The following is a 21900-nucleotide window of genomic DNA, read 5'->3' as shown; positions in this document are numbered from 1 at the left end:
GTGGGAGGGCACCTGGGTGGCTCAGTGGTTGAGCATCTGCCTTTGGCCCACGTCATGGTCCCAGGGTCCTGGGATTAAGCCCTGCTTCGGGCTCCCTGCTCAGTGGGGAGTCTGCTGCTCTCTCTCCCTCTACCCCCCCTTGCCCCCTGCTCATGCTCTCTCTCACTCGGTCTCTCAAACAAATAAATAAAACTTAAAAAAAATAAAATAATTAAAATAAAATGATGGAAAACAATTGGGAATTACAATATTGCGACTATTGTGTGTTTTTCCTAACCTTTAAAAACGTCCTTTAAAAAAAAATAAGAATAAAAAAATAAAAATGTCCTTTATCTGTCCAACAAATATCAGTGATGATGGAGAAACAGGTACTAGGAGGAAAGATGAGAGCAACTGAGGTCACCTTCCTCGAGTGGACAGCACAGTAAAGGGTCCCTGGGCCATAGGCTTCCTATGTGAGCTTGCTGCAGGCAGGAAGACTGTCCCATTAATTTGGAGTCCCCAGGGCCAAGTACCACATCTGGCACAAGGTTGGGACCCTGTAGACATTTCTGAATAAATGTTCTGTGTCCAGGGAGAATCAAGAAGAAACGAATTGTAAAACAAAGCACGGAGATTTAGGGCAGAGATGAGTGAGGTTTTGACTGTCATGGATGATGAAGAAAATTCTAGAATGTCTAAGGTAAAACGATGTTAAGAGTATATTAGTCATTGTCCTCCCCGTTCCTAGAGGAGGCCAGTTAGAGCTGGCGGGATCTCCGTATGTCTACTACTCCTTCCAGGGGCCGGGGGTCAGGATCACCTGTGTGTCCAGATACCTTATTTGGGCGGGAGGAGGGGAGGAGACGGCCACCCGCGGGGAGAGCTGGAGGAGGCACAGCTTCCGCTCAAGACCGGACTCTGTGAAACTCCCCAGGCTCCAACTCCCAGCCCGCCCCAAAGATCCGCTAGTGCAGCCCCGAGGGGCCGCTCACGCCCCAAACAGGAGGCAGGTGGCGAGCCTGCCCGCTGACCCGCACCCCTCCCCATGAGCCTGCGGTGGTGTCGCACCAAGGTGTGGGTGGACTTGTGTCCTGCAGGTGGGCCTGGGGGATTTTTCGTTTTTCCTTTTCATGTGCCTGCAGTTTGTACAGTGAACACACAGGAGCTCCTGGGATGAGAAAACTACGACTCCTTTTTGTATCTCAGGATGTTGGAAGAAGGATTCAAAGGGTTCTGCTTTTGAGTAAAATTTCAGGGTCAAGTGACTTCCTGTCCTGGGAAGAAATTAAAACGGTGGTTGACTGAAAGAAAGTTAGGAAGTGAGGGAGGGAGAGAGGGAGGCAGGCAGGCCCTTTTCACTTCCCTCCTCTCTCCTCTCTATTGAGGAAACAGCGCTCTGCAAGGTCCACTGGCCCTGAGTACACATCCTGCACCTGGCGGCGGGGCGGCAGGTGGGGAGGCGCCCTGCACCCTCGGCGGGGCAGCAGGTGGGCCAGGTGCCCCCGCACTTACCATGGCGGCTCCGCGGGCTCCACGTCCCGGTCACAGTCGCAGTCCAGAAGCTGCTCTGTGAAAAAAGCAGAGGGGCGGTTTCCGCGATGAGCGATGCGTCGCTAAAATCGCTGACCACGGCGACTTGCGGTTTGCTCAAAGGTGGGTCACCAGGGAAAGCCAGCGCCGTCCCCGCAGGCCAGCCCCATGGATCGCCGAAGGCACCGAGGCCAGGTGGGTAACAGGGAGGCTGCCGCGGACACCGTCCCCGCTGCTCTGCAGACGCGCGTCCCCCGAGGGGACAGGAGGCCGAGGCCCCGGGGAGGGACGGCGTGGGCTCCGCGGCCCGGCCACCGCCCGGCCACCCCCAGCCGCTGCGCACTTGGCCCCCGCTCTGTCCCCGCAGCGAGGCTGCTCGGTCCGGTGTGCGGGCGTCTCGGCCGGGGCTCTGGGCTGGCGGCGGCCGGCCTCGGGGGGCACCCGGTCCCGCGGGGCCCGCTCCCGTCCCGCACCTTCCGTGGGCTCCCTGGTGTCCCAAGGAGCATCCGGAGCCAGGGCAGCCCGCAGCAGCCTCAGGGCCCCTCCCGCCGAGCCCGCCTGGTGTCCACGCGCTGGCCGGGCCACCACTGAGCCCCAAGGGCTGCTCCCCGTGGCCCGATGCGTGGGGAGCCGAGAGCCGGGCTCCCGGAGATGCAGCGGCCACTTGCTCTGGGCCCAGCCCCGTCCTGGGAGGGCTCAGGGGCGCCACCTTCCCTGGCAGTCGGACGGAGCCTGCGGATGCGCTCTGCGGAGCAAAGTCTCCCTTCACTGTGCTTTCCACTCGAGGAAGGAAAATTCTAGAATGACTAAGGTAAGACATTGGTTTCTCCATCGCTTTGGAATGTGGTGACCCTCCATCATCTGTGGTCTCGGTCAACTGCGATCCCGAAGCAGGTGGTCCTCCTCCTGACACCAGGTCAAAGGAGACTAAAGCTGCTCCCAACGCCCACGTCCCCCAGCTCACTCCGCCACGTGGCACCCCATTACCCTCCCTCATCGTCATAAGAAGGAAGACTACAGCATCACAAGGGGTCTCGAGAGAGGGAGACCCCATTTTTATGACTTTTATTACAGAATATCCTTAGACTTATTATTTGTTCTTGTTGTTAATCTCCTACTAGTTCACCAATCAGACTTTCCCACAGGTACGTCTGTACGGGACAAAGCAGCTCGTGCGCCGTTCCAGGCCACCTGCGGTTCCGGGCACCCGTCGGGGTTCCTGGAACACACACCCTGGATACGGGGGAGCCGCTGCGGATGACAACACGTAAGGAGGCCGGGAAGGAAAACTCCTCCCCCCAAAAAGCCGGCCTTTAGTAGAAATACTGCCAATCCTTTGACCACATCAAGAAGTAGAAAAAAATGCTTGAGCAAAACCTTCTGGAAATACTGAGCGTCATTATTCAATGAGCTAGAAATAACTTACTAAAGGGGAAAAAATGTATCCTGCGTGAACACGGGGTACATTTACCAGACGGGACAGCCCGCCGCCTAAGTCCACTGATCGAGAGACAGCTGTCGGGTAGTCGTTACTTACCAGCACCAAATGAGTTTCTGAGTAGATTCTAGAAATGGGGACACCCGGGGGGCTCAGCGGTTGAGCATCTGCCTTTGGCTCAGGGCGTGACCCCAGGGTCCTGGGATCGAGTTCCGCATCGGGCTCCCTGCAGGAGCCTGCTTCTCCCTCTGCCTGGGTCTCTGCCCCTCTCTCTGTGTATCTCATGAGAAAATAAATTAAATCTTAAAAAAAAAAATTCTAGACATGAATGCTGGAAATGCTACCCCTTGATTCTTCCATTGGGTATTAACATGTAACGTTACCCCACACTCACGCTTCCTGGCGCGGTGTCTGGCACCTGCTGAGGGGCGAGTCGCTCCCAGCACGGAGGGAAGGGGTTCCTCAGACCACCCCCCGCTGTGGGATCGCCCCAGGCCTCTTCTTAGACCGTGGGCTCCCAAAGAATGCCGGGCCCTTCTTCCGGGAGCTCGACCTCAAGGTCCTTCCACGTTGCCCTGCAGCCCGAGGAGCCGGGACTCTTTCTGGGGGCCCCTCCTGGGCCCCGCTCCCTTGGTCCGTCCATGCTCCTGTCTGGAGGCCGGCCTACCAGCCCACAGACCGAACGACGTCGCCGGGATCACAGTGACCCAGACTTTGTGCCGGGCTTGTAGAAGCTTCTTGGCCACTTGCAGGTGGGGCAAAATAATGAGTAACCGTGCCACGGCTTTAGGAAAAGGGCAAACCCACTCGGGCTTGGGCCTGCGGCTCGAATTACCTTAAATGCTCCGGGGCTCTTCACCACGGAGAGAGGGGGCCATGTGTTAGTGATGCCCCCCAAAATCCAAGGGTTACCCAGTCTATGGATAGGAAGCTGCACCTGCTTTATGGGATCTGGACTCTACAACTGGGGTTCAGAATAGGGCTCCTGAAAATTATTTTTTTAAGATTTTATTTATTCCTGAGAGACCCAGAGAGAGAGGTGGAGACCCCCAGGCAGGGGGAGAAGCAGGCTCCCTGCAGGGCGCCCGATGCGGGACTCAACCCAGGACGCAGGGTCATGGCCTGGGCCAAAGGCAGATGCTGTCCCGGGGAGCCCCCGGGCGCCCCCAGCACCGGGTTTCCACCGTCCTCACAGCAGACACACGGATGGATCAAGGCCGTCCAATCCCGAGCACTACTTGAGCGGCTGCCGTGCAGGCAGCAGCGTGCCGGGTTCCTCCCCACTCTCCCGGAATTTGGAAAACAGGCAAATTAGATGGTTTCCTGAGCATCAGACTAGTGAAATCAGCGAAGCGCCCTCCAAACAAAGCCACGCAAATTCATTTCAGGGAGAAGGACCCGCCCCTGACCTGGGGGCGGCCCCGAAGGGACGAGCGGGTTTGAAGCAGGGTTGCGCCACAGGCGACACCTGGACGGTCCATCGGGCGCAGCCCCCAGGAGACGGTGGCCCGGCCCGGCCCAGGGTCACCCCCTGCTCTGATTCCACGACGGCCACGCCCGCCCTGGTCTGGAGTCGGCTGCCGCAGGGCCCGTCCTCCAAGTCCCAGCACGAGGGCTTCGGCTGCAGGTGTCGGCACTCAGGGGTGTGTGCCAAGGGGGGGGAGCCTGTCCCCAGCGCCACCCTGGGGCCTGACCCACCTAGAGTGCGGGGGCCAGGCGTCCTCCCGGGGCGCTGCTCGCGGGGGGCAGGTGGAGCCCCTGCCAGGGCCGGGGACGCGGACGGCCCCTGACAGTCCCCGACAGCCCACGGCCCGGGCGGCCTCCGCTCCGTCACCAGGTCGCCCCAGGCCCAGGCGGCGCAGCCGGGCCCTTACCGAGGGATCTGCGGTCCTGGAGGCGCCGCTCTCCGCGTCTCCCCCGGAGATCACACGTGACGGAGTCCCTCCCCGGCTGTCCCTGGCCCTCGGTTTCAGTTTACACCCCACAGCCTGACACATATACAGTCGTCCGCGGGGTTGCGGAGGGTGTGCCCGGGGCCCCGCCCAAGGCGCTGGCTTTGAAGGGCTTTCCAAACCCTGTGGAATCGGGAAGTGAATGCACCCCTTTGTCCTTGGAACTTAGATCCTTCTAAAAGTAAAGGAAGGTTGTTGCCCGGATGGGGTTTGAGTCTGGAAGAAATAAGCATTTTGTTGTTTTGTTGGGTTTTTAAAATTTATTTATTCAAGAGACACAGAGAGACAGAGAGAGGCAGAGACCCAGGCAGAGGGAGAAGCAGGCTCCATGCAGGGAGCCCGACGTGGGACTCGATCCCGGGTCTCCAGGATCGTGCCCTGGGCCGAAGGTGGCGCTAGATTGCTGAGCCCCCCGAGGATGCCCCAGAAATAAGCATTTTGAGACACTTCCTCAAAGGCAAAGCGTGCACGCTAAGGGGAGGCCGACAAACCAGCAAGGCGGCCCGCTAAGAATCTTCGGGACGGATCTCTTCCTACCCAATAGCGGGCAAACGACTTAGTGACAGTCTTTTGTCCAAATTTTAGCCACCGCTTCGCAGTATTGTGGGGGACAATAATTTCAATCCACAAGTGATTTTATTTTATTTTTTTAAAGATTCTCTTCATCTATTTGATGGAGAGCGAGCGAGAGCGGGCACAAGCAGGGGGAGCAGCAGCGGGAGAGCGGAGCCCGACGTGGGGCTCGATCCCAGGACCCGGGACCATGACCTGAGGCGAAGGCAGACGCTCGACCTGCTGAGCCTCCCGGGAGCCCCGACATATAATTTTAAAGCTCCCCCTCCTCTGTCGCCCCCACAGGCAGCAAAGTCCGTCGGAGCGGCCCCCCACCCGGGATGCTGTGTCCCAGGGCGGGAGGGGAGAGGTGCAAGCGGCCAGCGCCCCTCCCGCCCGTGGCCCATCTGACCCGACGGCCCCCTGCAGCCGGGCCCTCACCTGCGCTCCCCGAGCCGCAGGACGGTCCCCAGCACCAGCCCGGGGCGAGCTCCGGCCGCTCACTCTGGGCCGCACGACGGGAGAAACGGAACCGGCGGCCCGAGCGCGTGCTGGGCGAGGGGCCGGGTGCCCGCCTCTGGGTGCCGGCCGTGCCTTGCCAGACACACGTCCCGGGGCGGCGCACCGCACGGTCCCCACGGGAAGGCGTCTGCTGAAGCCTGTCCCCCCGCTCCTGCGGGTCAGCCTGCGTAGACTCGTGCTCGGGCTTTCCTAAGCGATGCTCTTGGTCAGCTGAGCCACGCCAGGGGTGACGCGGGGCCTGGAGGCCCCAGGCCCTCCCGCCCTCCGCCCTCTGCCCTCCTCTCAGCGAGTGCGGCCGCGCTCTATTTTGTTGCTTTTGCTTAACTGCAGACAAAGTGCTTGGATTCCCCCCTCTGGGGCCAGTGGCGCAGACACAGGACGGCGGGGACCGAAGTGCTCACGGTGTGCTCACGCTCAGCGCCCACGCGACAGCTCACTGACGTTCCACGCACACTCGCCCGCCCGCCCGTTCCGCAAAGGCGACGGGGACCGCTGGGTGCCAGGAGCCGCGGCCGATGGTGCGGCCGTGCCCCGCGGAGAAGGCCCCGCCGTGGCCAGCAGCAGGCTGCCGAGCCAGACCAGCCCCGCAGGCCGCCCGCGGTGCCCGCGCTCAGCCTGCTGCCGCGGCCGGGACTCCGCGAGGCCGTCCGGGGGGCCCGCAGCCTGTCCCCCTCCCTCGGGCGGCCGAGAAGCTGGCCGGGACACCTGCTTGCACGGAGCACCCTGCACCCGCGGGCGTCCTGCTCCTTCCCCGTCTGGCCCACGAGGCCCGGCGCCGACCACGGTCCCACGCGGTGCCCGAGGTCACTCAGTCGGAGGCGGCCGGTGCCCGAGGTCACCCAGTGGGAGGCGGCCGGTGCCCGAGGTCACCCAGTCGGAGGCGGCCGGAGCTGCTTTTGCACACGTCTACGCGACCCTGGAGGCCTTTGTGTCCTATCGCGCCAACGCACGTGTGCGAACAGGCAGGTGACAGCGCGAGGAGCCTTCAGAGGAACAAGGACTAAACCTGCCAACCGGTACGTGTCCCCCGAGCGGGATGCGCTCGCGTCTTCCCGTCTTCAGCAAGCGGGTGAGGGCGAAGCCGGAGCAGGCTGCCCGGGGGCCCTGGCGGGAAGCGGCCGCTTGCACAGCCGGCCCGACCGGGTGCTGGGTCAGGAGGCCGCGGGGGCAGCTGCGGGGGCTCGACGGGGCTCCGGGCGCTGCAGGGACGCCCTCCGGCTGGCGCGGCCGCACACCGGTTATACGCTCCGTCCGAACGGGTTACACTCCCCTCACACCCACCGGACGCCTACTTCGAGGAAATAATAGTGTTGGTGAAGATGTGCAAGGAGGGGAACACTCGAGTACCGCCGGCAGGGATGGAAGAGGGCACGGCCTCTATGGAAACCAGTAGGACCGGGCCCGGGGGCTCAGCGGTGGGGCGACCGCCCTCGGCCCAGGCCGTGAACCCAGGGTCCCGGGATCGAGGCCCGCCTCGGGCTCCCCGTGAGGACCCCGCTTCTCCTTCTGCCTCTCCCTCTGGTCTCCCGCGAATACATAAATAAATAAAATCTTTAAGATAAGTAAATAAAAAAGTATGATACGGTCAAATCAAGGCTCCTAAAAAAGATGAACCAGCTTTTTCGATGTGGACGCAAATATTAAAGTAAAATTATCTTTTGGTGCTCATGTCAGATACGGGAAAACTAAGTATGTTTAAAATAATTTGGGTGTGTGAATCTCCGTCAAAGGTGACTCTTAGGAAATCTAAATACAAATCAAACGTTTCTGGTGGAAATTCAGATTCAGATGTCCTGTCAGTGTAAAACACTCACACCCGACTGTTAGGACTCGGCTCGAAGACTAGAAAACAGCTCAGGATTTCTTCCTATTGATTAGACGTTGGAATGATACTACTTTGGGTCCACTGTGAAGAGTGTAAAGTTTATCATTAAGGTTCATTTCGCCTGTCTCTTTTGACTTCTTCGAATGTGACCACCAGATAATTGGAACGAGTCCGTGTGCCTCGCCCTTGGTACTGCAGACCACGCTCCGGACACCCTGGGCTTGTCCGACAGTACTGAGCGTAGCTATGATCGAGCACCTATTCTGTTACGTGTCAGTGTGCGCAACACTTTACATGAATGACCAGATGATTTCTCTTTTATTTCTTAAAAAAGATTTAGCTTATTTATAAATAGAGACAGAAATAGCGAAGGAGAGCCGGGGCAGGGAGCAGAGGGGGAAGCAGGCTCCCCGCTGGGCAGGGAGCCCGAGGTGTGGGCTCCATCCCCGGATCCAGGGATCACGACCTGAGCCGCCCAAGTGGCCCCAGATGGTATCTTTTAAATCCCACAAAAAATTTTTGTTCATCCACTTAGTACCTTCATTTCCCCATTTGTTAAATGAAGAAAGAAAACACTAAAGTAGCCCAGGACAAAATGCTAGAGAAGAAGGTAAAAGGAATAAGGCCTCGGAATATTCAGGGGGAAAGTCCATTCCTGAAAATAACCCACTTAATTGTTCAGAAGCAAGGTTCAGGGAACTAGCGGCGCCCTCACTATTCTGGTGAAGCAATGAGGCCTTCAGCACAGGGGGGGAGGACGAACGTGGCAACCCCAAGAAATCCTTTGAGACTAAAGACTTTGGCTTAGATGTTCTGTACTCGGCACATCACGGCCCAGGTTAATTTCCTCTGACCATCCCTTCCCTCCTTTTATTTTTTTAATGGTTTTATTTACTTATTCATGAGAGACACACAGAGACACAGAGAGAGAGGCAGAGACACAGGCAGAGGGAGAAGCAGGCTCCGTGCAGGGAGCCCGATGTGGGACTCGATCCCGGGACCCCGGGTCACACCCTGGGCGCTAAACCGCTGAGCCACAGGGATCCCCTCCCTCCTTTTACTGGAATCAAGTGATGAGGCATCTTAGATTTTGTAAAACAAACACATGCATTTAAGAAGGCTTACCAAATTCGTATCTAAATAGCATTCTTTTCGCTACTGTTTGGTTTCAACTGCACTGTTTCTGTGGGTTTTTTTGTTTTGTTTTATATTCATAAAAATAGAGTCCTCCAGCAGGAATCGCGCTAGAAGAAATGGAGTCTATCTGCAGAGATCATAAAAAATTTAGTATTACCACCTCAGGAAATATCACAGGAAGGATAAAACAGAAAATATGGGTTAGCTTTTTAAAAATAACCTTTATTCATTTTTTAATATCAAACATCATCGATGTACATGGCCAAAAGTTACTTGGCTTACTCGTTACAGTTTTGTTTCAGCAACGGAATATAGCAACAGAAATTTAAGTCTGGTAAATTCAAATTAAGTTGTAATTTAATTTATACAGTAAAACTTATTATTGGGTTATTTATTATGATTTTATTTTCTGTTTTAGCAACCTCAGGGTTTTTATGGTGGTAACAGGACAGTTAGTGCTACCTTTACCCCCTACTGTTAACCTCTCCTTCCCTCCAGCTGTTATTAAATTGTGTGATCTGATAAACTTGTTTCTTAACAAGCAGAATGTGGGTAGAGGAAAAAATTTCCGTTGCAATGCTAAAAATTATGAATCTTTCCACTGCCTATGAAAGGAAACAATGAACTTTCAGAGAATCGTAGGGACTGAAACCTTAGGCAATCCCCTATTTCTTTCATTTTATTTTGTAAATTAATCGACTTTATGCACCTACTGTTATTTCTATTTGTGCCAATCTTTTGGTTGTAGTCACAGTGTGTAGATGATTTTGTGCTGTATTCTTTCCTCTTCATTTTTTGTGCTCCACGCAATCACCATCTAGATCCCTTTACTGAATTACACTCTTTCATGACATGATATGTTAAAATTTATTCACTATTATTGCTTGCTTAGGGTTTTTTAAAATTTACTTATTTATCTTCTTTTTTGGTTGTTCAGGTTTTTAAAGGCCATGGCTACAATCTCTACAATTTGCTTTGTAAGATATTTTATTCTTTTTTTTTTTTTTTGCTGTATTTCTTGTGATATCTGATACTTCTGAATATTTCCAGTTGTCCTCCAAATTTACAAGGACGTCCAAGGCCCAGCCAAGCCATAAGCTTGCTTGCTTTATTTATTTCTTTATAACATAACATTTGGGTGTAATACTAAATCTTATTATTGGTTTAACTTCCTTTTTTGAAATTAAAGTAGGAACACTGACTTTTCCTTTTCTCAACTCATATCCATATCCTCCTTTGTGTATTATCTGCATTTTCACCCATTTTTAGCATCTTGGTGCTTTCCTAAAATTTATAGAAATTATTCCTATATTATAAAATTTAGTATCTTATATCTAAGGTGTATTATTAAGTATTTTACCAATTTAATATTATCCTTTTAATTCAGTACAGCCAAGATTTGTAAGAAACATTTTGAATCATATCTGGCCATCTTTTCCTTTGTACTCCTCCTTCTTATCACTTCAATAGTTGGAAAGTCTCTTTTTTGGTGAAATATTGATCACTGTGGAGCTGAGAGATAAATACATAGAAGTTCATTTTAACTATTCCCTCACTTGAGCATATGTTGGAAAATGTCCATAATAAAAACTTTCTTTAAAAGCATCTCTTTCCCATTTTGAGAGCAATCACTTGATTTTATTTCTACTAGTGTCTCCCCCGCCCGTCTTCACGTTCCAGTTGAGGAAAATCTCACCCGGGATGTTAGAGTAACTCATTTACTCTATGACTCATTTTGTTTCCCACCCACTAAACTTGGCCTCACCCTCTTGTTCCCTAGGCACCCAAAATACCCAACCGCCCGGCTGTTTGGAAAGGGCTAGAATTCAACGTAAGCAAGTTCCCTGGAAGATCCCAAGTAGCTGGAACTTCATTCCTACAAACTTACTTCAACCCTGACCCACCAATAGCACGTGGTCAGGCGACATTTTGGGGATAAACTTAACAGCTGACTCTCCAGAGAAAGAAAACCCTGCTGTGCAGCCATTTCTTTGGCATGAATATTTGCAACGTGACTGATTTCAAATCACAATGTGATGTCACTGAACCTAGAACTAGGACTAGGTGGGCAGTATTTCAAGACAAAACAGGCATGAGTAACCACAAGAGCATTCAGGATAATGAAAGGTAGTAAAATAATTAGGAAGTGATGTTACTTTAAATATAACTTATTTAGAGACATTTTTTAATATAATTTATTTATTGCTAAGTTCATATAAGTGAATTGAATCAGGTCACAAAACCCCTGAAAATGTCACAGTTACTGCTAATAGGCTGATGCAAGGACGCTCCGGCACCCACCGGGAGACCGAAGAGTAGAGAAGGCACATTTTTAGAGAAAATTGTGATAAGATACACATGACGATGTTTACCATTTTAACCAGTTTTAAGCATATAATTCAATGGCATTTTTTAAAGATTTATTTGAGAGAGAGAGAGAGAGAGAGAGAGCGAGCGCGCACGAGCAGGAGGGGGCAGAGACAGAGAGAGGGTGAGGAGCAGCCGATGCCGGCTCGAACCCAGGCCCCTGGGGCCCTGAGACCACAACCCGAGGCGAAACCAAGGCCGGGCAGCTCAGTCGGGGCAGTGACCGCGTTCCCGGGTCAGCACCCACCCCCAGCCTCCAATTCCAGAACTCTTCGACGGGCCCAGAGCCCCGGAGCCCCCGAGCCGGCTCCCATCCTCGCCTGCCTCCCTCACCTCGGCTCCGGATTCGGCTGTGGGCCCCTCGGGGGGCGCACGGGCGTGGGTTGTTCCACAGCCCCGCGTGGCCTGGGGGGCCGGGGGTGTCGCCTCCCCTCTCAGCTCCGGGCGACCCGCGGAGCCCCGGGGCGGCCGGGCCTGGCACCCGCATCAGGAGCTGGAGAAGTGGGAGGCGCGGGGGCGCCGGGCGCACAACTGCGCTCGACCTTCCGGTACTTCACCCTAAAAGACGTTCACGCGGTTCGCTGTTGGGAGACGGTGGTTTGCACGCCGTCACACACGCTGGGCGCTGGGTGCAAGTGCACACTCCTGGGGCCCCTGGGGGCTCAGCGGCCGAGCGGCCGCCTTGGGCCCAGGCCGTGACCCCGGGGTCAGGGGATCGAGTCCCGCATCGGCCGCAGGGAGCCTGCTCCTCCCTCTGCCTGCATCTGCCTCTCTCTGTGTCTCATGAATAAATACATAAAATTTTTAAAAATGTTATAAAAATAATAAAATCAATAGTGGAGTTCTCAAAGCCCTCGCTGCAAACATGCATCACTCCGGGCAGAGCTGCGCGGCCCTGCTCCGTGTGCGGGACCCTCTGAACTCCCGGGCCGGGCCCCCTGCCGCCAGGGGCCCGACGGAGGCCACCCGTGCGGGACAAGGCGGCCTGCAAATCCCAGACAAGGGCCAAAATCCAGGCTCGGCTCTGGCCTGCAGACTTAGCCCCCCGACACAGTCACTTAATTTGGCCTGACTTGACGGGGAGGGACCACTGCAGGGCTCCGGACAGGACGGGCTCCGCTGCCCTCGCCCCACCTTCCCTCCGCATTAAGAGAACCTGCGCGTGCAGGGGTCGGGCTCGGAAGACCGCGAGGGTAGGCCTCATCCCGGGAAGAAATAACGATGGGTCCAAGGCAACCCCATTCCAACGGCAGCTAACGGTTTCCAAGTGGCCAAGTGACCCCCTTCAGGGTCAGAGACAAGAACAAACCCACCAAGAGGCTTTGGAAGAAAGACGCCCCCGCACTAACCTCTGCCAACTTCCTTCTTTCTTTGGCCTTGGATGACGTCAGCACACTGTGGCTGCAACCGATCCTAATTACCATACAGACCATAAAGCACCTAACGTGATACCCAGGGAAAGGTCTCGAATTTCACTGTGCACAACAATCACCTGCGGAGGGTTTTTTCTAGGGGCGCCCTCCTCTAGAGCTGGAGTCCGGAAGCCCTGGGTGGAGGGAGTTCACCTGCACAAGGGGCTCGTTTTGTACAGGTTGAGCTCAGGTGCGGGCCTCGGTTTGCACACATTCCTTCAGCCCTCGGGGTGACACGCGACGCGCTAGGCCAGAGCCACAGCTCAAGGAGCTGGACCTGGGGGCCTCGGTGCAGGTGCAGGCGGGTCGGGGCGCCCTGGGTCAGGGGCCTGCTTCTCCCTCTCCCTCGCAACCCCCCCCCCCCGTGTCAAATAAATGAAATCTTTTAAAAATCCTTGATATCTTTTAAAATCTTTGTGTTTATTTTATTCATGAGAGACACAGAGAGGTGGAGACACGGGCAGGGGGAGAAGCAGGCTCCCTTCGGGGACGCAGGACTCGATCCCGGGACCCCCGGGACCCGGGGTCACTACCTGAGCCCAAGGCAGGCGCTCCACCGCTGAGCCCCCGGGGGACCCATCTCAAACCTTTAAAAAGAACTGTTCAAAGGTGGTGGGTCAGGTTCCCACAGCCGAGGCCCTTAGTCCAGCTCAGACACACTCACAAGCTCAAAACAAGCAACGGGGCTTTGAAATGCCAAATTCCTAGGTCCGTTATTCCTGACACAGCAACCCATCCCAGGTCCCGTGAAGTCTAAAAATGAAACCCTTTTACTTTAGACCCTCTATTCGGTCTGGGGGGGGTCAAGCAACGTAAAACTACGGGGTGAATCCGATGTGACAGGTATAATAAAGAGCTGTCCCTGACAATGGGGACGGCATCAGCTTTTACCGCATTATTTATAATTTGCAGCAGGACGACACGCCTACGTTCCCTGAGGTCCCGTGTCTTTGTTAAGGCTCTAAGCAATTTACCAAGCGTGCATACGCTCATGTAAGTGTTTCTGAAGCTTCCTTGACTCAAAGCAAGGGCCGGGAAACATCCAAATCACAATCATCCGGGGAACCGATTACACATGCATTCTCCTGGGCCCAACCCTGTCATACAGGGTGAGATTCTGGGGAGTGGGCAACGGTCTGCACGCCGTGCAAGCTTCCTGAGGAATCCCGATGTACCCCGAAGTAAGGAAGCTACGCCCTTAGAGGTCATCCCAGTTTGACCTTCTACCTTCACAGGCCCAGCCAAAGGGACTACACCCCTGCCCAGACACCTCTGCTCGGAAAGCTCTCCATCCCAAGTGCACCCAGCCCAGGGGACTCGAAAGCCACAACTCACGTTCAGTGGAGCCTGCCATCCACCCCGGCCCTGCCCGACACCACGAGGAGTTCATTCTCCTGTCCACATGCCAACCCCTCAAGAATTTAGGACCATTGACAAGTGTCCCCAGGCCCACCTCGTCTGTAAAACAAGGTTAGGAACCCCACCTCAAGTTGAAATAAAGAGTAAATGAGTAACCAAGGACGACCACTAATCCGATCCCTCCAGGTAGGACACAGCAGCACCCATCACACTACTTGCAGTGAAAGCAAACCCTCAGGGGCTACGTGGGGGGCAAAGCAAAGCCCAAAACCCCAGCAAAAAAAGTTTCTTGTTTTATATTAAAAAGGTATAAATTTGGGGGGGGGGGCAGGTGACTCAGTGGGTTAAGCGTCTGCCTTCGGCTCAGGTCATGACCCCAGGGTCCCAGGATGGAGCATCCCAGCACCCGCATCTGGCTCCCTGCTCGGCGGGGAGCCTGCTTCTCCCTCTCCCCCTGCTTGTACTTCTCTCTCTGTCAAATAAATAAATCTTTTTTTTAAGGTATAGATTTTGAATTCTACTCCAAAATATATGATTGTTTTAGCATAAAAAGTGTTTTTAATCTCAAATATCTCGGTCAAATTGACAGCACGGCCCCTGGTTTACAGTAAAGCCTCAGCTGTTCCCGGCAGTGGGCAGAGCGTAGCACCTGCTCCTGCAGAACATGGGGCTTAGTGGACAAGCCGAGGACCCAGGTGGGGAAAACGAGGGAGGGGCTGGACAGACACACAGGCCCAAAGGACGGGAGTCCGAGGACAACCCGGAGGCTCACCCTTCAGATGCGGAGGGCCGCTGTGATTTGACTTGACCGTGCGTGTTACTCTCTAACTCGCTTTCAGAGAAAAATTATCCCTAAAACCAAATGTAAGACTATTTAGGAGGGAAGTTCTTAGAGGCCCTTGATGGAAAGTTCTGTGTGCCTGCGTTTCCCCAAAACAACAGAGATCCGGCATTGCCCAGGGAGGGCTGGGCTCCGGCAATGAAGCAGGTGTTGGGTGACCGCGAGGGCCCATGTCACTCCTGTTCCCTCTGCCACCTGTCTGTCCTCTCAAATCCCTGCAACTGAAGAGCTAGGGTCTGGCCATCACCAGGGTTGCCTACAACCTACAGAGGACGGGGATGTGTAACTTGGAGGGGGACCCTGTCCCTTCTGGAGCTCAGGGGACCCTGTCGGAACTGCGGGGGGTTCCTGCTGCAGCTCAGCCTCCCCGGCTCCCAGAGCCTGACCCAAGGGGGAGCCGGGGCTATGGCGAGTGGCAGGTTCAGGTGGTGGAGGTGGTGACCGGAGTGGGGCTCCTAGGTGTGGGGAATGGAGGGGTGAGGGGGTGGAGGGAGTGGAGGGGTGAGGGGGTGGAGGGAGTGGAGGGAGTGGAGAGGGTGGGGGATGGAGGGGTGGGGGGATGGAGGGGTGGGGGGCTGGAGGGGGGTGGAGGGGATGGAGGGGATGGAGGGGATGGAGGGGGAGGACACTCGGGGCCAGGCCGGAGGAGGCCGGGAGGGAAGGGCCGGAGACCAGCAGGAGGGAGCAGCTTTCTTAAAAGGGGAAAAGAGAGACTCACCGGGGCAACCTGGGTCTCGGGCCGAGCCAGCTGCGGGGCTGGGGCCTCAGCCGCTTCCGTTACCCCCGAGCCTGCGCCCGGCTGTGGCTGCTCCTCCCCGACGGGGCGGGCGGGACCCTCTGGGCGCACCCGGGCCCCGCGAGCACCCCGCGCCCGCCACCTCGAGCACCCCGCCCGCGCCCCCACCCGCACCCGCACCCGCACCCGCGCCCGCACCCTCCAGGCCCCCCGGCCCCGCCAGGCGCCCTTACCGCGGCTGCGGACTCCGGCTGCGCTCGAGCCCTGCGGCCGCGCGGACCCCGCCCAGGCGGCCCGGGAGCGGGTGTGACCCCGGACGGACCCGCCCCACTCCGGGGTGGAGACTGAGCCCGGGCGCGCGGGGCCGGAAAGCCGTCCGGGGGCGGAGGCGCACCTGGGGGCGGGGGCAGGAGGGGGCGCCCCAAGCCCGCTGGGCCCGCGCCCCCCGCTGACCTGGCCCGTCGGGGCGCCGCGGCCGGGGAGCCGCCGGGATCACCCCCGCCCCGCCCCAACCCCACCCGGGGTCACCGCGCTCGTCCCCCGCGCCCCCCAGGTGCTAGGACCCCCGCCCCCAGGTGCTAGGCCCCCCGCCCCCAGGTGCTAGGCCCCCCGCCCCCAGGTGCTAGGACCCCCGCCCCCCAGGTGCTAGGCCCCCCGCCCCCAGGTGCTAGGACCCCCGCCCCCAGGTGCTAGGACCCCCGCCCCCCAGGTGCTAGGACCCCCGCCCCCAGGTGCTAGGACCCCCGCCCCCCAGGTGCTAGCCCTCCCCAGGTGCTAGACCCCCCCACCCCTCCAGGTGCTAGCCACTCCCAGCTCCCAAGGTGCTAGCCCCCCTCCCCCCTCCCCCAGGTGCTAGACCCCGCCCCCCCAGGTGCTAGCCCCCCCACCCCCCAGGTGCTAGGCCCCCGCCCCCCAGGTGCTAGCCCCCCCACCCCCAGGTGCTAGCCACCCCCGCCCCCCAGGTGCTAACCCCCTGAGGTGCTAGCCCCCCTCCGCCCCCCAGGTGCTGGCTCACCCCCGAGGTTCTAGCAAGCCCCCCCCCAGGTGCTGGCCCGCCCCCGAGGTTCTAGCAAGCCCCCCCCCAGGTGCTAGGCCCCCCCCCCCGGCCCCCAGGTGCTAGCCACCCCACCCCACCCCACCCCCGCCCGGGGCTCGCACAGCTGCCCTGCCGCCAGGTTGGGAGCCAGGTCCACCGCTGACTTCACGGGGTAGAAAGGCAGGGACACATTGGTGGCTCCCCCGCTCCCGGTTCCGGAGCTCGGGCCTGGAGCTGAAGCGCCGGGGAAGCCACAGCCGAGCCGGCTTCCTCCTGGGCGCTGTGCTGCCCGCGCAGGTACAGGCCTGTGCTGGGAACCCGCCTCTGCTTCCAGGGAGTCTCCCCTAAGACGGGGTGTTAAAAAAATTAATACAGTTGTTGGAATTAAAGACTCAAAGGAGCCTTTAAAGATAGCAGAAGGAACACGTGCATTTGCCTCAGCTCTCTCTTGAAATACCACTAAAACAAGAGATTTATTTATTTTTTTAAGAATGTTATTTATTCATGAGAGACAGACAGAGAGGCAGAGACACAGAGAGACAGAGACAGAGACAGAGAGAGGCAGAGGCAGCGGGAGAAGCAGGCTCCCTTCGGGAGCCCCATGTGGGACTCGATCCCGGACCCCAGGACCACACCCTGGGCCAAAGGCGGATGCTCAACTGCTGAGCCCCCCAGGTGCCCACAAAAGCAGATTTTAACAAGAATAAGGTAACAAGAGAGGAAAAAGAACAAAATTTGGAGGCTGGAAAGCAGACGGCCCGGGCTCACGGACCTAGGCGGCCTCCTAAGCCAGAGGGGTGAGGCCAAGCGGCAGCACAGTGCGTGGAATTTCTCAGCACCTGCAGGTGCTGCCGCCCCCGCTGCTCCTGGAAGTGTTTATATACGTAAGAATAAGAACAGGGATTTTTTCCTACGCGTGTAGGATCCAGGGGCTGTAGGGAGAGATTGAAGCCCTGCTGGAGGGTTAGAGCAGAGGATCTCTTGAATGGGCTGGACCCGTGTGGTCACGTTGTTCTGGTTACTTAAGTCTCTCTCACGAGGTGCCTCAGAACTTAGTCGCTTAAAACAAGGATCATTCCCCCCCCTCCTTGCACTCTGCAGGTCGTGCAAGTCGCTAAGGCTAGCCCGGATTCACGGGACCGGATTCACGGGACCGGAATTAGGCTCCATCCCTGACCGGGGCGGGGGGGGCAACAAAAAATTTGCAGCGTTAAATAACAAAAATTCAGCCAAGTAAATTTTAAAGATCTAATTGGCCCTATCGGTCGATTCATGAATCAGGCAGCGAACTAGTCAGTCCAGCGGGTTAGAGGCGTGCTCCAAAGGGCTACAGAAAGGGAAAGGTTGTTAAAGGTAAGGAAGGAGCGGAAAAGAGGAAATTATTAGCAAAGTCTCCATTGTTTTAGACAAGGTGGAGGGCACAGAGGGTCTATCCGTAAATTTCCTAGTGCTGATCAGGAAATTCCATGACTGGTTAGAACTTACATTCCTGGGGGGCTGGAACTGCAGTGAGGTCAGGGATTAAGTCTTGGTTTAATGACGTGGGGCCGTCTCCTAAGTGACACCACTTGGGGCCTGTGGTTTGCTATTAGTCCAGCCGGCCACGCTTAGCTAGGGAAGCTGTACTGACACTAAGATCGATATGAAACTTAATATGATGAATATCGAGCGGGTCAGTAATCTTCCTTATGTGGTTTCTAGAATGTAGAGTTTGGAATATTCTACTTTGGGGAGAGTAAAGACCCAGAGAGACTGTCATCAAGTATTCAGTGAAAACAGGAGCAAGACTTTAGGGAACTTACCTTAGTGAAGCCAGCCCACCTGCACAGAGCCTCCAGGCAGCACTTAGGATCTGACTCTTAGGGTTGCTACATAAAATAGAGGACACCTAGTTAAATGGAACTGCACATAATCAATAATTCTTCACTAAAGTATAAAATACTTATATGCCATAGTGTGTCCTAAATGTTGACCGGACATACTTATACTAAAAATTATTTACTGTTTATCTAAAATTCAAATTTAAGTAGGTGTCCTGTTTTGTTTTGTTTTGTTTTGCTAAATCTGACACTCTTGCCTGAAGCTGCAGTTTATCAGAATTTATGGAAAGGATCTGACATAAATCTGAACAGGAAAAAAGAAATCTCAAAGAAACAGAGTACTTAGAGAGAGGAAAACTTTCAAAAATCCATTATCAATTTCCTTTGAAAAATAAAAAGAATTAGAACAAAAATAGAACAGATTCTCTAAAAAAATGAACAGAGAACCAGAGAGCTCTTGTACATTAAAAATATGATAGCAAAAATGAAAATCTCAGTACAGTGGTAGGAAGATAAAGTTAAGGAAATATGCTAAGATGAATGGACAAAAGGCAAAAAGGAGAATGAGATAAGAAAATTTGAAAATCAGCCCAAGACATCTGGGAAACAGAGAAGAAATCAATTAAATAATACAATTATATATTTTTCAAACTACAGGATATTATTATCCCAAACTGGGTTTGCCTCTTGGTGAATGTCCAGTCAAAAGACACAACCAAGCCAGAGACTAGGCAAAGGAAGTATTTAACTTGCAACTTGTGAAGGGATATTCCCCAAAAGAGTGTCTCCGGGAACAACTGGGGAAGGTTTAAGCTAGGGTTCATGCATATTCATGAAGGGGCTTGTGCAATGAGGAATTCGGCAGGGAATTTGGCCAAAAGTCATTTTAAGGTAATAGAGTCCCGGGTCAAAGTCACAAGGGCCGGCAGGGGTCAGCATCATCAATTCTCTGGCTCCAGTAGGTCTGGTATCTGAGTGCTCAAAGGAGTTTAAGATCCCACAAAGATAATTCAAGAATTACAACAGGTCAATCTTCATTTTTGGATCAGCCCCGGGAGTGTTTCCACTGCTTTACTGTCCCTGATGTGATCGGGTTATCTCCTGGCCTAAGAGTGGCTGTTTCATCTTACATTCTTCCACCAGATGGTGGGGAGCCTACCATGACTTCTCTCATGTCGAGAAGTCTGTGTCTGTCTTTTTCTGAGGACCCCCAATCCTTTCTGCATACAAATTGAGTTTCCACACTGAAAGTACTCGTTGAGCTCAGCACAAAAGACAAAAACAAACAAAGAAAAATCACATCAAGGCACACCTGGATAACATTTCAGAAGACCAGGGACATAGAGAAGGTCTTACAAGCACCTAGAGGGGAAAATGAGGTTGCATACTATGGGCGGGGCTGGTGGGGGGAGAAGAATTTCCTCTGCCCTTCAAGATCCTTCCAGCTGGACTAAGAATCAAATCGACAGAATAACAGGAGGAAGTCAGACTGAAGAGCGTACATACAGGAAATAGACACAGTCCAAAGACGGTGAGGCTCTGTGACACGTATATGAGCTCAGAAGAGGGCTAGCTAGAGGCCTGAGGGTCCCGAGAGGAGAAAGACCATTAGCAGGAAGGGAAGGAGAGATGCTTGGAAAACAAACGTTGCCCTATTATGTAGGTAAGTTTCTTAAGTAAAGAGGAATCTGTTAATAAGTCTCTTCCTGGTACAGCCAGGCAGTGGAGGGGACGGAAAAGAACTTTTCTTAATTCAGCTGGGTTTTGATTGCTTTTTTAAAAAAAATATTTATTTATTTACTTATTTATTCATGAGAGACACACAGAGAGAGAGAGAGCGAGGCAGAGACACAGGCAGAGGGAGAAGCAGGCTCCATGCAGGGAGCCCGACGTGGGACTCGATCCCGGGACTCCAGGATCACGCCCTGGGCTGCAGGCGTCGCTAACCACTGAGACACCCAGGGATCCCCTTCTGATTGCTTTTAGCTCAAAATACTGTTCATCCCAAAGCAGCCCACCTTGGAGCAACCTACCATTGATCCCTACAATCAGATTTCTGCACAGCAACACATCAAACTGAAAGACTGTGGAACAATGTCTTTATAATTCTGGGAGACAGTTATTCCCCACATAGATAGCCATTCAAGCTATTGGTCAAGTATAGGGGTAAATAAAGATATTTTCAGACGTGCAGGATTTCAAAGAAATTGATCTTCCATGTACCTTTTCTTAAGAAGCTTTCAGATGGTATGTTCCATCAAAATAAGTAGGTTAACCAAGATTAAAAAAAAACAAAACTTGTTGAATAGTAGAATGGACACCTGAAACTGAATGGCAGGGAGGAGGGGTCAGTTGACACTATAGTCATTGATCTCTAGTTTTCTTTACCTGTAGAGCACAGCCAACATCTATAGAAGCACTATGTGCCAGTCACTACCTCACGTACATTAGATCTACAGTTTTAATCAATTTATCCTCACAACAGCTCTAATGGTTAGATACCCCCGAAGAGTAGGTGTCAAGAAGTATTACCTATTGATGGTATAGGATCATTTATTAATTCAAAATTGTATCAAACTTCCTGTGGCGGAGTGTATTTTTCAAAATTGGTCACAACATGCATTCCGTCTCACATGCTCTTCCAAAACCCTGCCCTCCCTCACCCCTAGTCAAGAGATGGCCTCTCACAGGGCCCCTGGGTGGCTTAGTCAGTTAAGGATCTGCCTTCGGCCCAGGTCACCCTGGGATCAAGCCCCACGTCGGGCTCCCTGATGAGCGAGGAGTCTTCTTCTCCCTCTCCCCCCTGCTTGTGCTCTCCCTCTTTCAAATAAATGCATAAAATATTTAAGTGAGGAGGAGAGAGAGAGAGAGCCTCTTTGAAACTGAGTGGGCTCCTCGGATGGGCTGCTGTGACTGCACGACTAAAGTGACTCTATGTGGCTTTCGAGGCTGGGTCTTAAAAGCTGATACAGCTTCCATCTAGTTCTCTTGCTCAGAACAAATGCGTGTGGCACCTTGAGTGGCTGTGTGGCAAGTACAGCTGCCCCGGAGCCACCATGCTGCAGAGAGCACGTGGACAGACCACACGAAGACAGAAGGCAGAGGAACCCTCGCTGTCCCAGCCCAACAGTGTGAACTTCGCCAGTGCCAGTGCCAGGCCTGCAGATGGAAAGGCCTGTGAGCGGACTCCCTCATCTTCTCCGCCTCACGGAAGCCAACTAAGAGCCCCTGCGGGTGAGAACCACCTGGCTGAGCCCCGTCGCTCACCAGCCTCAGGAGAGGTAACAATAGTAAATGATTGCCGAGGTTATCGCCCAGGGCTGTAGGGAACCAGAACATTCCCACAGCAGAGTGTGGGCTCAGCCCAGTTTTTTGACTCTCTCTTCCTGAT

The 21900-nt window shown here is 54.5% G+C and overlaps 1 protein-coding gene and 1 long non-coding RNA gene across 6 annotated transcripts in view; one reads left to right on the top strand and one right to left on the bottom strand.

Moving 5' to 3' along the window:
* Positions 1-15990, bottom strand: part of ANXA4 (annexin A4) — a 48274-nt gene extending 32284 nt beyond the window's left edge. The window contains exons 1-2 of one of the 4 annotated variants that reach the window (XM_072768679.1): positions 15887-15990; positions 1495-1549 (exon numbers count right to left, since the gene is read on the bottom strand). In XM_072768679.1, the coding sequence (XP_072624780.1) occupies positions 1495-1497 (3 nt within the window). In that variant the 5' untranslated portion in view covers positions 1498-1549; positions 15887-15990. Of the gene's footprint in view, positions 1-1494; positions 1550-4824; positions 4923-14848; positions 14872-15635; positions 15723-15886 lie in introns of those variants that run through there. The other 3 variants (XM_072768681.1, XM_072768683.1, XM_072768682.1) reach the window with 3 other exon arrangements.
* LOC140600436 (uncharacterized) lies at positions 732-2899 on the top strand. Of its 2 annotated transcripts, XR_012003702.1 has the most exons (3): positions 732-1433; positions 1636-1707; positions 2658-2899. It is a non-coding gene; the product is annotated as an uncharacterized lncRNA (long non-coding RNA). The 2 variants fall into 2 exon arrangements; XR_012003701.1 differs by having other exon boundaries at positions 732-1707.
* Positions 15991-21900: the final 5910 nt, after the last annotated feature.

Source organism: Canis lupus, chromosome 11 (genome assembly GCF_048164855.1).
Source record: "Canis lupus baileyi chromosome 11, mCanLup2.hap1, whole genome shotgun sequence".
Classification (NCBI taxonomy): domain Eukaryota; kingdom Metazoa; phylum Chordata; class Mammalia; order Carnivora; family Canidae; genus Canis; species Canis lupus.
The sequence above is the reverse complement of the archived record's forward strand: the minus strand, read 5'-3'. Positions and strand labels throughout refer to the sequence as shown.